Source organism: Heptranchias perlo, chromosome 17 (genome assembly GCF_035084215.1).
Source record: "Heptranchias perlo isolate sHepPer1 chromosome 17, sHepPer1.hap1, whole genome shotgun sequence".
NCBI lineage: Eukaryota > Metazoa > Chordata > Chondrichthyes > Hexanchiformes > Hexanchidae > Heptranchias > Heptranchias perlo.
This window is the reverse complement of record NC_090341.1, coordinates 5,078,512-5,093,013: the sequence shown is the minus strand read 5'-3', so window position 1 is coordinate 5,093,013 and position 14,502 is coordinate 5,078,512. Positions and strand designations below refer to the sequence as shown.

General features: G+C 44.0%; 1 protein-coding gene across 5 annotated transcripts in view; it reads right to left on the bottom strand.

Moving 5' to 3' along the window:
• Nucleotides 1–1,694: 1,694 nt before the first annotated feature.
• Nucleotides 1,695–14,502, bottom strand: part of LOC137334002 (monoglyceride lipase-like) — a 55,974-nt gene continuing 43,166 nt past the window's right edge. For all 5 annotated transcript variants that reach the window (XM_067998396.1, XM_067998395.1, XM_067998397.1 and 2 more), the window contains one exon: nt 1,695–2,662. In XM_067998396.1, coding sequence (XP_067854497.1) covers nt 2,549–2,662 — 114 coding nt within the window. In that variant the 3' untranslated portion in view covers nt 1,695–2,548. The remainder of the gene's footprint in view (nt 2,663–14,502) is intronic.

Here is a 14,502-nt window from a genome sequence, read left to right as displayed (position 1 = left end):
GGATAAGGTAAACATAACGAGAGAGGAAGTACTAGAGGGACTGGAATCCTTGAAAGTTGATAAGTCACCAGGACCGGATGGATTGTTTCCTAGGCTATTGAAGGAAGCCAGGGAGGAAATAGCGGATGCTCTGAGGATCATTTTCCAATCCTCACTAGATACAGGGGAGGTACCGGAGGACTGGAAGACTGCAAACGTAGTCCCATTGTTTAAAAAGGGTACGAGGGAAAGGCCGAACAACTATAGGCTGGTCAGTCTTACCTCGGTGGTGGGCAAACTATTAGAATCAATACTGAGAAATGGGATAAACTGTCACTTGGAAAGGCATGGTTTAATCAGGGATAGTCAGCATGGATTTGTTCAGGGAAGGTCATGCCTTACAAATCTGATTGAATTCTTTGAGGAAGTGACCAGGAGCATTGATGAGGATAATGCAGTGGATATTGTCTACTTGGATTTTAGTAAGGCATTTGACAAGGTCCCACATGGCAGACTGGTCAGAAAGGTAAAAGCCCATGGGATACAGGGAAATGTGGCGAATTGGATCCAAAATTGGCTCAGTAACAGGAAACAAAGGGTAAAAGTCGATGGATGTCTTTGCGAATGGAAATCTGTTTCCAGTGGTGTGCCACAGGGCTCAGTGTTGTGTCCCTTGCTGTTTGTGGTATATATTAATGATTTGGACTTGAATGTAGGGGGCATGATTGGCTTATTGGCAAATTGGCAGACGACACAAAAATTGGCCGTGTAGTTGATAATGAAGAGGATAGCTGTAGATTCCAAGAAGATATCAATGGGTTGGTGGAGTGGGCAGAAAAGTGGCAAATGGAGTTCAACCCGGAGAAGTGTGAGGTAATGCATCTAGGGAGGGCAAACAGTAAAAGGGAATATGCAGTAAACAGGAATATATTGAGAGGGGTAGAGGAAGTGAGAGACCTTGGAGTGCATGTACATAGGTCCCTGAAGGTGGCAGTACAGGTAGATAAGGTTGTGAAGAAGGCATACGGAATGCTCTCCGTTATTAACTGAGGTATAGAATACAAAAGCAGGGATGTAATGATGGAACTGTATAAAACGCTGGTAAGGCCGTAGCTGGAGTATTGTGCGCAGTTCTGGTCACCACATTACAGGAAGGATGTAATTGCTCTGGAGAGAGTGCAGAGAAGATTTACAAGAATGTTGCCAGGGCTTGAAAATTGCAGCTACGAGGAGAGATTGGATAGGCTGGGGTTGTTTTCCTTGGAGCAGCGGAGGCTAAGGGAAGACTTGATTGAGGTGTACAAAAGTATAAGGGGCCCAGATAGAGTAGACAGGGAGTACCTGTTTCTCCTAGCGGAGAGTTCAAGAAATAGAGGACATGGATTTAAGCTGATTGGCAGAAGGATTAGAGGAGACATAAGGAAAAACTTTTTTACCCAGAGGGTGGTGGGTGTATGGAATTCGCTGCCCGAATTGGTGGTAGAGGCAGGGACCCTCAACTCTTTTTAAAAAGTACCTGGACCTGGACCTGCACCTAAAGTACTGTAAGCTGCAGGGCTACGGACCGGGTGCTGGAAGGTAGGATTAGAACGGGCATCTGGTTGTTCTTCGAGCCGGCGCAGACACGATGGGCCGAATGGCCCCCTTCTGTGCTGTATCTTTTCTATGGTTCTGTGGTTCAGTCACCTACCCACAATAAAATACAGACACTGGTGTAGGGGATTCAATTCATTGTAAGTGTGAAATAAAATCAGTTTTATTAGTCAATTTGTGTTTTGTAACCATTGTGGATCAGTGTAGTACAATAACTAACTTCCCAATCTATACAATGTCAATGAGAAATATTTAAAACTGATGAAAATATTCAAAAAAGGGCAGTTCTTTTCCCCTCGTTCATCCCTTTCATTATCATCACTATTACTCACATCCAGCAGATCAACTGGCCAATCAGCTCCCCGGTGACATTTGGTACTGATGCCACTTCCCGTGATACACTGAGCAAAGTGCGAGAGAGCTCTGCAGTCTCACACACTGGTGTCAGGGCTACTTCTATAGCAGCTTGGCTGACAAGAGGCTGCCACGTGTGAGGAGTGGGTCTAAGAAGTGACCGTTGCTTGGATTTGAACCTACTCTTGCCCTTTATCGCTCTCCCAATCCATCCACTGTACGTTTTAACATGTAATTGTAATCCTGAGGGACCCTGTGACTATGGTGCTGTCCCTTGGATTGGGATAAGAAGAGATAGCTGGGGATAGTGAGTAGATTGGGATAGAGAAAAGTCGATTGAGATAGTGAGAAGTGTTTCTCTATCATGGGTGCACAAAGAAAGAAAGAAATCTATTCACAAGGCTTTCAATTCTGTTGTCCCTAATCTTGAGTTACATTTATGCTCTGAAAAAAGTGGCTGAACAGATACTTGTTTTCTCATAAGAGTTTTTTCAAAAGCTTTTATTTTGTTAATTCAATGTTTTAAAATTGGTTTTACTCCCTTTCTCCCCCCCCCCTAATACATTCATCCCTAAATAAGTTAAACTGGTCCCTTTGTAAACTTTCCATTTTCAAATTTGACTCATTGTTCTATTGGTGGTAGCCTTTCCTCCAGCCAGCCGTCAATCACTTTGAACACCTCTTCAGTGACACTTGGTAGCTCCCTGTGGAGTTGGTGAGCAGCATGCTCGTAGACCTGGAAGAAATGCAGAAGGGGGAGACGACTGACTACCTAGCAATACCGAAAGACTCGTGTTTATATAATACATCACCACATCTCAATAGTGCTCCACGTACAATGAATTACTTTTGTTGTAATAAAGGCAAAAGAGGAAGCCATTTTTCACCCAGTGAGATCCCCTTATCCATGCATATGATGAATGGCCCATTATTCTGTTCTTAATGAAGTCGGTTTAGGGAGGAACATTGAGCAGGATGCCCTGCTCTTCTTCAAATGGTGCCATGGGATCTTGAGCATCACCCCAGAACCACTGGAACGGACATCTAGGACCTCATTTCAAAGGACATCTCATCCAAAGGACAGCACCTCTGGCACTGCAGCTCTCACTACTTCACTGGAGCATCAGCCTAGATTATGTGCTCGAGGGTTGAATCCCTACCTTGTGTCTGAGGCAAGAGAGCTATCAACTGAGCCAAGCTTCATTATGATAGTACTTAATCTCAAATGGTTTTGTGCGTGTCTTTTTGGTGTCGCTTTTTCTTTAAGTGATATTTTAGGAGGCCACATACTCCTTGGAAAATAAGAGTCTAAATGGGATAGAGGAGCAAAGGTATCTAGGGGTACAGATGCACAAATCACTAAAAGTGGCGACGCAGGTTAATAAAGCCATAAAAAAAGCAAACAAAACATTGGGATTCATTTCTAGAGGAATAGAATTGAAAAGCAGAGAAGTTATGTTCAACTTGTGTAGAACCTTGGTTGGACCGCACTTGGAGCACATTCCTGGTCTCCACATTATAAAAAGGATTTAGAGGCATTTTAGAATCATAGAAAGGTTACAGCACAGAAGGCGGCTATTGGGCCCAGAGTCCGTGCCGGCTCTATGCAAGAGCAATCCAGCTAGTCCCATTCCCCCCGCCCTATCCCCGTAGCCCTGCACATTTTTCCTTTCAAGTACTTATCCAGTTCCCTTTCGAAAGCCATGATTGAATCTGCCTCCACCACCCCCTCTGGCAGTGCATTCCAGATGCTAACCACTCGCTGTGTGAAAGAGGTTTTTCTCATGTCACCTTTGGTTCTTCTGCCAATCACCTTAAATTTATGTCCTCTGGTTCTTGACCCTTCCGCCAATGGGAACATTTTCCCTCTACTTTATCCAGACCCTTCATGATTTTGAATACCTCTATCAAATCTCCTCGCAATCTTCTCTATTCCAATGAGAACAACCCCAGCTTACATACGAATTAAGAACAGGAGTAGGCCATTCGGCCCCTCGAGCCTGCTCTGCCATTTGATACGATCATGGCTGATCTGATTGTGACCTCTACCCTACTTTCCTGATTAACAAGGGAGTCAAAGGTTATAGTAGGTAATCAGGAATCTATTTAACTCAGCCTTAAAAATATTCAATGACTCTGCCTCCACCGCTCTCTGGGGAAGGGAATTCCACAGACTCACGACCCTCAGAGAAAAAATTTCTCCTCATCTCCGTCTTAAATGGGAGACCCCTTATTTTTAAACTGTGGTCCCTAGTTCTAGTCTCTCCCACAAGGGGAAACATCCTCTCAGCATCTACCCCTTCTCGCCCCTTCAGGATCTTATATGTTTCAATAAGATCACCTCTCATTCTTCTCTACAGGTCTAACTTGTCCAACCTTTCCTCATAAGATAACCTCCTCATCCCAGGAATCAGTTGAGTGAACCTTCTCTGAACCGCCTCCAAAGCAATTATGTCCTTTCTTAAATAAGGAGACCAAAACTGCACACAGTATTCTAGATGTGTTCTCAACAATGCCCTGTACAACTGTAGCAAAACATCTCTACTTTTATATTCCATTCCCCTTGCAATAAATGACAACATTTCATTGCCTTCCCAACCACTTACTGTACCTGCATACTAACCTTTTGATTCATGTACTAGGACACCCAGATCCCTCTGTACCTCAGAGTTCTGCAATCTCTCTCCATTTAAATAATATACTGCTTTTCTATTCCTCCTGCCAAAGTGGACAATTTCACATTTTACCACATTATACTCCATCTGCCAAATTTTTGCCCACTCACTTAACCTATCTATATCCCTTTGCAGTCTCCTTATGTCCTCTTCACAACATATTTTCCTACCTACCTTTGTGTCATCAGCAAATTTAGCAACCATACATTCGGTCCCTTCATCCAAGTCATTGATTATAGATTGTAAATAGTTGAGGCCCCAGCACTGATCCCTGTGGCACTCCACTCATTACATCTTGCCAACCTGAAAATGACCCATTTATGCCTACCCTCTGTTTCCTGTTAGCTAACCAATCCTTTATCCATGCTAATATGTTACCCCCTACACCATGAGCTCTTATTTTGTGTAATAGCCTTTGATGTGGCAACTTGTCAAAAGCCTTCTGGAAATCCAAGTACACCACGTCCACGGGATCCCCTTTATTTCCGTTGCTTGTTACTTCCTCAAAGAACTCTAACAAATTAGTCAAACATGATTTCCCTTTCACAAAGCCGTGTTGACTCTGTCTGATTGCATTGAGATTTTCTGAGTGCCCTGCTATAACTTCCTTAATAATAGATTCCAGCATTTTCCCTATGACAGATGTTAAGCTAACTGGCCTATAGTTTCCAGCTTTCTGTCTTCCTCCTTTCTTGAATAGATGAGATACATTCGCTATTTTCCAATCTGATGGGACCCTTCCAGAATCTAGGGAATTTTGGAAAATTAATACCAATGGATCTACTATCTCTGCAGCCACTTCTTTTAAGACCCTAGGATGAGTCCATCAGGACCTGGGGACTTGTCAGCTTTTAGTTCTAATATTTTTTTCAGAAGCCTTTCCCTGGTGATTGTAAATGTTTTAAGTTCCTCCCTCCCTTTCACCTCTTGATTCACAATTATTTCTGGCATGTTCTTTGTATCCTCTACAGTGAAGACGGACGCAAAATACCTGTTCAATTCATCCGCCATTTCCTTATTCTCCATTATTAATTCTCCAGACTCACTCTCTAGAGGACCAACACTCACTTTCCTTACTCTTTTAAATACCTGTAGAAACTCTTACTATCCGTTTTTATATTTCTAGCCAGCTTTCTCTCGTACTCTAATTTCTCCCTCCTTATTATTCTTTTAGTCATTCTTTCCTGCTTTTTTATATTCTGTCTAATCTTCTGACCTGCCACTAATCTTCACGGAATTGTATGCTTTTTCTTTCAATTTGATACTATCTTTAACTTCCTTAGCCATGAATATTATGTCCTTCCCCTAGAGTCTTTCTTTTTCACTGGAATGTATCTTTGCTGAGTATTATGAAATATCTCATTAAATGTCTGCCATTGAATCTCTACTGACCTATCCCTGAACCTAATTTCCCCGTACACTTAGCCAGCACTGTCTTCATGCCCTCGTAATTGCCCTTATTTAAGTTTAAAACACTAGTCTTAGACTTACTCTTCTCTCCCTCCACCTGAATGTGAAATTCAATCATATTGTGATCACTGCTACCTAGAGGCTCCTTTACAATGAGGTCATTAATTAACCCTGTCTCATTACACATTACCAGATCTAGAATAGCCTCCTCTCTGGTTGGCTCTAGAACCTGCTGCTCTAAGAAACTGTCCCGAAAGCACTCAATGAACTCACCTTCCAGGCTACCTTTGCCAATCAGATTCTTCCAATTTATATGTAGATTAAAATCACCCATAATTATCGCTGTTCCTTTCTCAAAAGCCCCCATTATTTCTTCCTGTATATCCTGTCCTACAGTGTGGTTACTGTTAGGGGGCCTATAAACTACTCCCTCAAGTGACTTCTTGCTGTTACTATTTCTTATCTCTACCCAAACTGATTCCACATCTTGGTCTTTAGAACTAAGGTCATTTCTCTCTATTATACTCATGTCATCCTTAATTAACAGAGCTACCCCTCCACCTTTTCCTAGCTTCCTGTCCTTCCGAAATGTCAAGTACCCTTGAATATTCAGGTTCCAGCCTTTGTCATCTTGCAGCCATGTCTCTGAAATGGCTATCAGATCGTACATATTTATTTCTACTTGAGCTGTCAATTCATCCATTTTGTTACGAATGCTACGCGCATTCAGATTCAAAGCCTTTAGTGCTGTCTTTTTACTATTTTTGCAACCTCTAGCCTTATCTGCTGGCACACTCTTAAGTTTGCATGCTCTGTCCCTTCCTGCCACTCTCTGATTATCATTTCCCTCATTGCTACCTTGCTGTCTTGCCTTGTCTTCTTTCTTTAATTTATCACATCTTCCCTTACTTGATCCCTCGCCCCCACTATTTAGTTTAAAGCCCTCTTTAAACTAAAGCTTCTCCATTCTATCCATGTAACGAAAGTCCCTCATTCCTGGAATCATTCTAGTAAATCTCTTCTACACCCTCTCTAAGGCCTTCACAACTTTCCTAAAGTGCGGTGCCCAGAACTGGACACAATACTCCAGTTCTGGCCGCAGCAGTGTTTTATAAAGGTTTATCATCACTTCCTTGTTTTTGTACTCTATGCCTCTATTTATAAAGCCCAGGATCCCGTATGCTTTTTAACCGCTTTCTCAACCTGCCCTACCACCTTCAACAATTTATGCACATATATCCCCAGATCCCTCTGTTCCAGTAACCCGTTCAGAATTTTGCCCTTTAATTTATATTGCCTCTCCTCATTCATCCTACTGAAATGTATCACTTGGCATTTTTCTGCATTAAATTTCATCTGCCACGTGTCTGCCTATATCACCTTGAAGTCTATCACTATCCTCCTCACTGTTAACTACACTTCCAAGCTTTGTGTCATCTGCAAATTTGGAAATCGTGCCCTTTACACCCAAGTCCAAGTCATTAATATATATCAAGAAAAGTAGTGGTCCTAGTACCGACCCCTGGGGAACAACACTGTACACCTCCCTCCAGTACAAAAAACGGCCGTTCACCACTACTCTGTTTCCTGTTACTTAGCCAATTCTGTACTGCCCCTTTTATTCCATGGGCTTCAATTTTGATGACAAGCCTATTATGCGGCACTTTATCAAATGCCTTTTGAAAGTCCTTATACACCACATCAACTGCATTGCCCTCATTGACCCTCTCTGCTGCCTTATCAAAAAACTGGCTTTCCCTAATCAATCCATACTTGTCCAAGTGACTGCTAATTCTGTCCCGGATTATCGTTTCTAAAAGTTTCCCCACCACCGAGGTTAAACTGACTGCCCTGTAGTTGCTGGATTTATCCTTACACCCTTTTTTGAACAAGGGTATAACATTTGCAATTCTCCAGTCCTCTGGCACCACCTCTGTATCTAAGGATGTTTGGAAGATCATGGCCAGTACCTCCGCAATTTCCATCCTTACTTCCCTCAGCAACCTAGGATGCATCCCATCCGAATCGGGTGACTTATCTACTTTAAGTACAGCTAGCCTTTTTATCAATTTTTAGCCCATCCAGTATCTCAACTACATCTTCCTTTACTGAGACTCTGGCAGCATCTTCTTCCTTGGTAAAGACAGATGCAAAGTACTCATTTAGTACCTTGGCCATGCCCACTGCCTCCTTGAGTAGATCCCCTTTTTGGTCCCTAATTAGCCCCACCCCTCCACTTACTACCAGGTTACTGTTTTACCTGCCTTTAGAAGACTTTTGGATTCCCTTTTATGTTGGCCGCCAATCTATTCTCATACTCTCTCTTTGTCCCTCTTATTTCCTTTTTCACTTCCCTCTGAACTTTCTATATTCAGCCTGGTTCTCACTTACATTACCAACCTGACATCTGTCATGTGCCCCTTTTTTCTGCTTCATCTTACTCTCTATCTCTTTTGTCATCCAGGGAGCTCTGGCTTTAGTTGCCCTGCCTTTCTCCCTCGTGGGAATGTACCTAGACTGTACCTGAACCATCTCCTCCTTAAAAGGCCGCCCATTGTTCAATTACAGTTTTGCCTGCCAATCTTTGATTCCAATTTACCCGGGCCAGATCTGTTCTCTTCCCACTGATTGGCCCTTCTCCAATTGAATATTTTTGCTTTAGTGTGGTCCATGTCCTTTTCCATAGGTATTCTACACCTTATCGCTGTTCCCTAAATGTTACCCCACTGACACCTGCTCCACTTGGGCCGCCTCATTCCCCAGAACCAAATTCAGCAACGCCTCCTTCCTCATTGGGCCGGAAACGTACTGGTCAAGAAAGTTCTCCTGAACACACTTCAAAAATTCCTCCCCCTCTTTGCCCCTTATATTATTACTATCCCAGTCTATGTTAAGATAATTGAAGTCCCCCGTTATCACTACTCTATGACTTTTGCACCTCTCTGTAATTTCCCTGCAAATTTGTTCCTCTATATCCTTTCCACTAGTTGGTGGCCTATAGAATACACCCAGCAGTGTAATGGCACCTCTATTGTTTCTTAACTCTAACCAAATAGATTCTGTCCTTGACCCCTCCAGGTCATCCTTTCTCTTCAGCACTGCAATATTCTCCTTAATCAATACTGTCACCCCCTCTTCTTTATTTTCTTCCCTATCTTTCCCGAATACCTTGTATCCAGGAATATTTAGTACCCAATCCTGCCCTTTTTTGAGCCAGGTCTCCGTTGTCGTCACAACATCATATTCCCATGTGGCTCATTGCGCCTGCAGCTCTCCAACCTTGTTTAACGTGCTTTGTGCATTTATATCCCTGCACTGTAAACCAATCTTAGACTTTCTTGTACTCTCTCTTTGTCTGATCCCACTTTATACTATACTATTTCTTATTCTAGTGCTATCTTTCTGTCCCAATTCTTTGTTTCTCCTTTCCAATGCTATATCCCCCTGCCAAATTAGTTTAAACCCCCCCGCAAGGACATTGGTCCCAGCTCCGCTGAGGTGCAACCCGTTCGGCCTGTACAGGTCCCACCTCCCCCAGATCTGGTCCCAAATGCCCCAGGAATCTAAAGCCCTCCCTCCTGCACCATCTCTCCAGCCACGCATTCATCTGCTCTATCCTCCTATTTCTATAATCCCTAGCGCGTGAGGTCCTGCTTATTAATCTCTTTCCTAACTCCTTAAAATCTGCCTGCAGGATCTCATCCCTCTCTATCTTGCAAAAAAAGATTTACAAGGATGATGTGAGAACTGAGAGGGTATCAAATATTGAACAGGCTGGTCCACTTTTCTCTGGAAAAGAGAAGGCTGTGGGATGACCTGACAGAGGTCTTTAAGCTAATGAAAGGGTTTGATAGGGGAGATGTAGAGAAGATGTTTCCACTTGTGGGGGAGACCAAAACTAGGGGACATCAATATAAGATAGTCACTAATAAATCCAATAGGGAATTCAGGAGAAACTTCTTTACCCAGAGATTGGTTAGAACGTGGAACTCGCTACCACAAGGAGTAGATGAGGCAAATCGCATAGATGCATTTAAGGGGAAGCTAGATAATCACATGAGGGAGAAAGGAATAGAAGGATATGCTGATAGGGTGAGATGAAGAGGAGTGGGAGAATGCTCATGTGGAGCATAAACACTGGCATAGACCAGTTGACCCGAATGTGCTGTGCTGTACATTCTATGTAATTCTCCCCATCTTTTAAATTATTGGTGCACCCCCCCTGGCATTGCTCACAGGTGTGGACAGAAAAAAGAAAGAACTTGCATTTATATAGTGCTTTTCACAACCCCAGGACGTCCCAAAGCGCTTTACAGCCAATAAAGTACTTTTTGAAGTGTAATCACTGTTATAGTGTAGGTAGGAAATACGGTGGCTAATTTGCGCACAGCAAGATCCCACAAACAGCAATATGTATATATATATATATATGATGATGACCCAAATAATCTGCTTTTTACTGATGTTGGTTGAGGGTTAAATATTGGCCAGGACACCAGGGAGAACTCCCCTGCTCTTCTTTGAAATAATGCTATGGGATCTTTTACACTCATCTGAGAGGGCTGAAGGGGCCTCAGTTTAATGTCTCATTTGAAAGACGGCACCTCCAACAGTGCAGCACTGCATCAGTACTGCACTGGAGCGTCAGCCTGGATTATGTGCTGAAGTTTCTGGCCCGGGACTTGGATGGATTAACTTCTTTCATTTAATATTTTAAACAACAACAAAGAAAAAAAACACTTGAACAGAGAACAAAATGGTTCATGCAGTAGAAATTCTGCAGGCAAATTTAATATTTTAATAGTACTCATTACAACAGAAGCTGCTACGTTTGTGCCAGTTTGGTGGGAGACTGGCCATGTGGTGGGTTAATTTAATGACTATTTAATAATTTAAAACTTTTTGCTATCTGTTGGTGAGGGCTGGAGCTTTTTGTCCCCCAGGCTGGAACATAGGAAGAGGAGAAGGCCATTTAGCTCACGAGCCTGTTCCACCTTTCAGTGAGATCATAGCTGATCTGTCACCTAACTCCATATACCCGCCTTAGCCCCATTTCCCTTTGGTTAACAAAAATTTATCAATCTCAGATTTAAAATTAACAATTGAGCTAGCATCAATTGCCGTTTGCGGAAGAGAATTCCAAACTTCTACCAGGCTTTGCGTGTAGAAGTGTTTCCTATCTTCACTCCTAGCTCTAATTTTTCGGCTATGTCCCCTAGTCCTAGACTCCCCAACCAGCGGAGCACAGAGGGGGTGTGCGAGAGGCAGGCAGAGAGATGGATTACTCCTATTTGTCCAGGGAATGTTGTAACTGTTCCTCCCTAATTTTTCCTCTGCTGCTCCAGGGATTAAGACCTCCGTCATCGATCCTCTGGATTTCCCGCCAGGGGGTGGGGGTGATGCTTCTCCCTCCTTCCCCGTGAGGGTGTGGCTGGTCTCCGCTCACTACTTTCCCCACACAGTGATCGGACTGAGATCAGGAGCTCCATCGGCCGGACAGGTGGATTATTATTTCCAGGCAACATCCCGCCCCCCACAACATCACCCACTTTCCTCCCCTCCCCTGCTGAAGGCACTGAATCTTGGTGGTGTAGAGTGCCACATAGGAATAGGAGGAGGCCATTCAGCCCCTCGAGCCTGTTCCACCATTCAATTAGATCATGGCTGATGTGTATCTTAACAACATTTACCTGCCTTAGTTCCATATCCCTTAATCCCCTTACCCAACAAAAATCTTATCAATCTCAGTTTTTAAATTTTCAATTGACCCCCAACAGCTTTTTTTGGGGGGGGGGGGCGGAGAGAGTTCCAGATTTCCACCACCCTTTGTGTGAAGAAGTGCTTCCTGACATCACCCCTGAACGGCCTGGCTCTAATTTTAAGGTTATGCCCCCTTGTTCTGGACTCCCTCACCAGAGAAAATAGTTTCTCTCTATCTACCCTATCAACTCCTTTAATCATCTTAAACATCTCAAATAGGTGATATCAAGGGAATACAAGCCTAGTCTATGCAACGTGTCCTCATAATTTAACACTTTTAGCCCCAGTATCATTTTGGTGAATCTGCGCTGCCCCCCCCCTCCAAGGCCAATATATCCTTCCTGAAGTGCGGTGCCCAGTACTGAATGCAGTAATCCAGATGGGGTCTGACCAGAGCTTTATACAACTGTAGCATAACTTCCAACCCTTTATATTCCAGCCACCTTGAGATAAAGGCGCCAGCAGCCCTCTGGTCACTTGCCCAAACGCCAAGCATGTCATGTGTGAGCCTAATCGGTGAGGCCGAGAATTTTCTGGGGGCAATTCTGGATAGGCGCAATTTCACGTTGTATCCGGGGTTCCTGGTGAAGTTGCAGCAGCCGATCAGGAGAAACCCCTCCACCCCCACCCCTACCATCAGCTTGAGTGGCAGTGGGCTATTTGACCATTGGGGGCTTCACAGTTGAATCTGACTGTGTGCTCACCAGCACCTACAAACACACACATGCATGCTCCAGCAGGGCTCACTGGATAGTGATCAGGAATGGCTAATCTTTGCCCTCCCTCGTTCAACGACACCAAGGCCAATTGTGTCGACCAATGGCCACTCCAGCTCTCCTCACCTAATTCAACATGGGCAGAGGCTAAAACCTGCAACCACCAGCAACAACTTGCATTTATATATTGCCTTTAACGTAGGAAAATGTCCCAAGGGAGCAATTATCATACAAAATTTGACACTCAGCCACGTATAGAGCTATTAGGACAGGTGAGATTGGCTTTAATGAGTGTCTTAAAAGGAGGGGGAGAGAAGTGGAGAGGTTTAGGGACGGAATTCCAGAGCTTAGGGCCTAGGCAGCCGAAGGTACGGCCACCAATGGGGGAGCGAAAAAAACTGAGGATGTGCAAGAGGGCAGAATTGGAGGAGTGCAGAGATCTCAGATGGTTGTAGGGCTGGAGGAGGTTACAGAGATAGGGAGGGGTGGGGCCATGGAGGGGTTTGAAAACAAGGGTGAGAATTTTAAAATCCCGGACTGGGAGCCAGTGTAGGTCAGCGAGCACAGGGGTGATGGGTGAATGGGGCTATGTGCGAGTTAGGATCCGGGCAGCTGAGTTTTGGATGAGCTCAAGTTTACGGAGGGTGGAAGGTGGGAGACTGGCCAGCCAGGTGACCTCCCCTAACTGACCTTGCCTAAATGACCTCTCCCCCTGAAGCATTGGAGGAACAATGAGAGATGGGTTATTCAAAATGGAAAGGCGCCCAAGCACAGTCCCCACCACTTAAAATGTCCACGTTTAAAACGGGCAGTCGCATATATCGGCCAAAAAGCGATAACCATTATCCATTTGCAATAATGCCAATTTCAAAGTTGCCGGTTGTAGTGTCTTAAAGTCTCTGTTTATTTCGGGCGTATACAACTGTGCTTACTCACCTGTGACTGTATTGTATGAGTGAAGTACACATGAAAAACTGATGTGTGTTTTTAAAAATATATTTATATTTAACAAAATTAACACCATGCACAATGTGTATTCGCTTTTAAAGAGTTCATTGGGAGAAGCTGAACTAAGCAGCAAAAACTGAAGGACAAATCAGGCAGTGCATTATCTCAGGGAGAAATTCTCTTCTAAGCTGCTTTCTGTTCAAACTTCAACGGGGAATGGAGTGAATGAGTAAAGAATTCAATGGGATGGATTCTGCGTACACCGTATGAGTGAACGGTACGGGCGGGGCTGTGAGTTGGCTGCAGGTGAGTGAAGGAGAGGAGCGGGGTCGTGCTGACCCGCTGCCTGGTGTCGGCTATCAGCGGCGGGCCCCGAGGCTGCCAGCACTGGGTCCCTAACACGATCCACAGACTGTGTATGTGTTACACCGGCCATCGCGTAAAACGGGCTAATCGGATTCGCGTTGGGCGACTGTACTATAAAGAACACCCCAGCGAAGGGTTTTGGACTTTACCTACTAAAGGAACAGAGTTTGGTTAAAAGAAACTGTTAAACTGACTTCAAGAGAACATGCTCCGAAGGTTGACCAAATTCGAAAAGTGTTATGCAGACTGTCTGGAAGCCTACAGATAAAGAGGCCTTGAGAGACCATGGAAACCATCATAAACACCAGGTGCTGTTTGGTAGCATCAGTCTGTGTCACTATGGGAAAGAGAGAATGGAGAATTACTAAATGTGGTTACTTTGGTCAGCAAGAATTGTATAAGAGGCAGTCCACGATACCGACCAGGGGTCAGTTCATGAGTCAGACCAGAAGAACACGACACAGGAAATCGGTGGATTATTAACCTTTTACCAACCAGGATGTCGGCGGAGAATTAACCTTTCAGCGTTCACGAAGCAGAAGAATCGGCCATTCTGAGTTTCGAATTGTATGACCGATTTAAAGGTTGTATGCATCTCTATCTGCACTGTACTGTTTTAATGGTAAACCATTAGTTTTAAAAGTTTAAAGTCATGGTTGATCTCACCTCTGATTACCCTAAAGAGTTAGAGTGAAAACAAG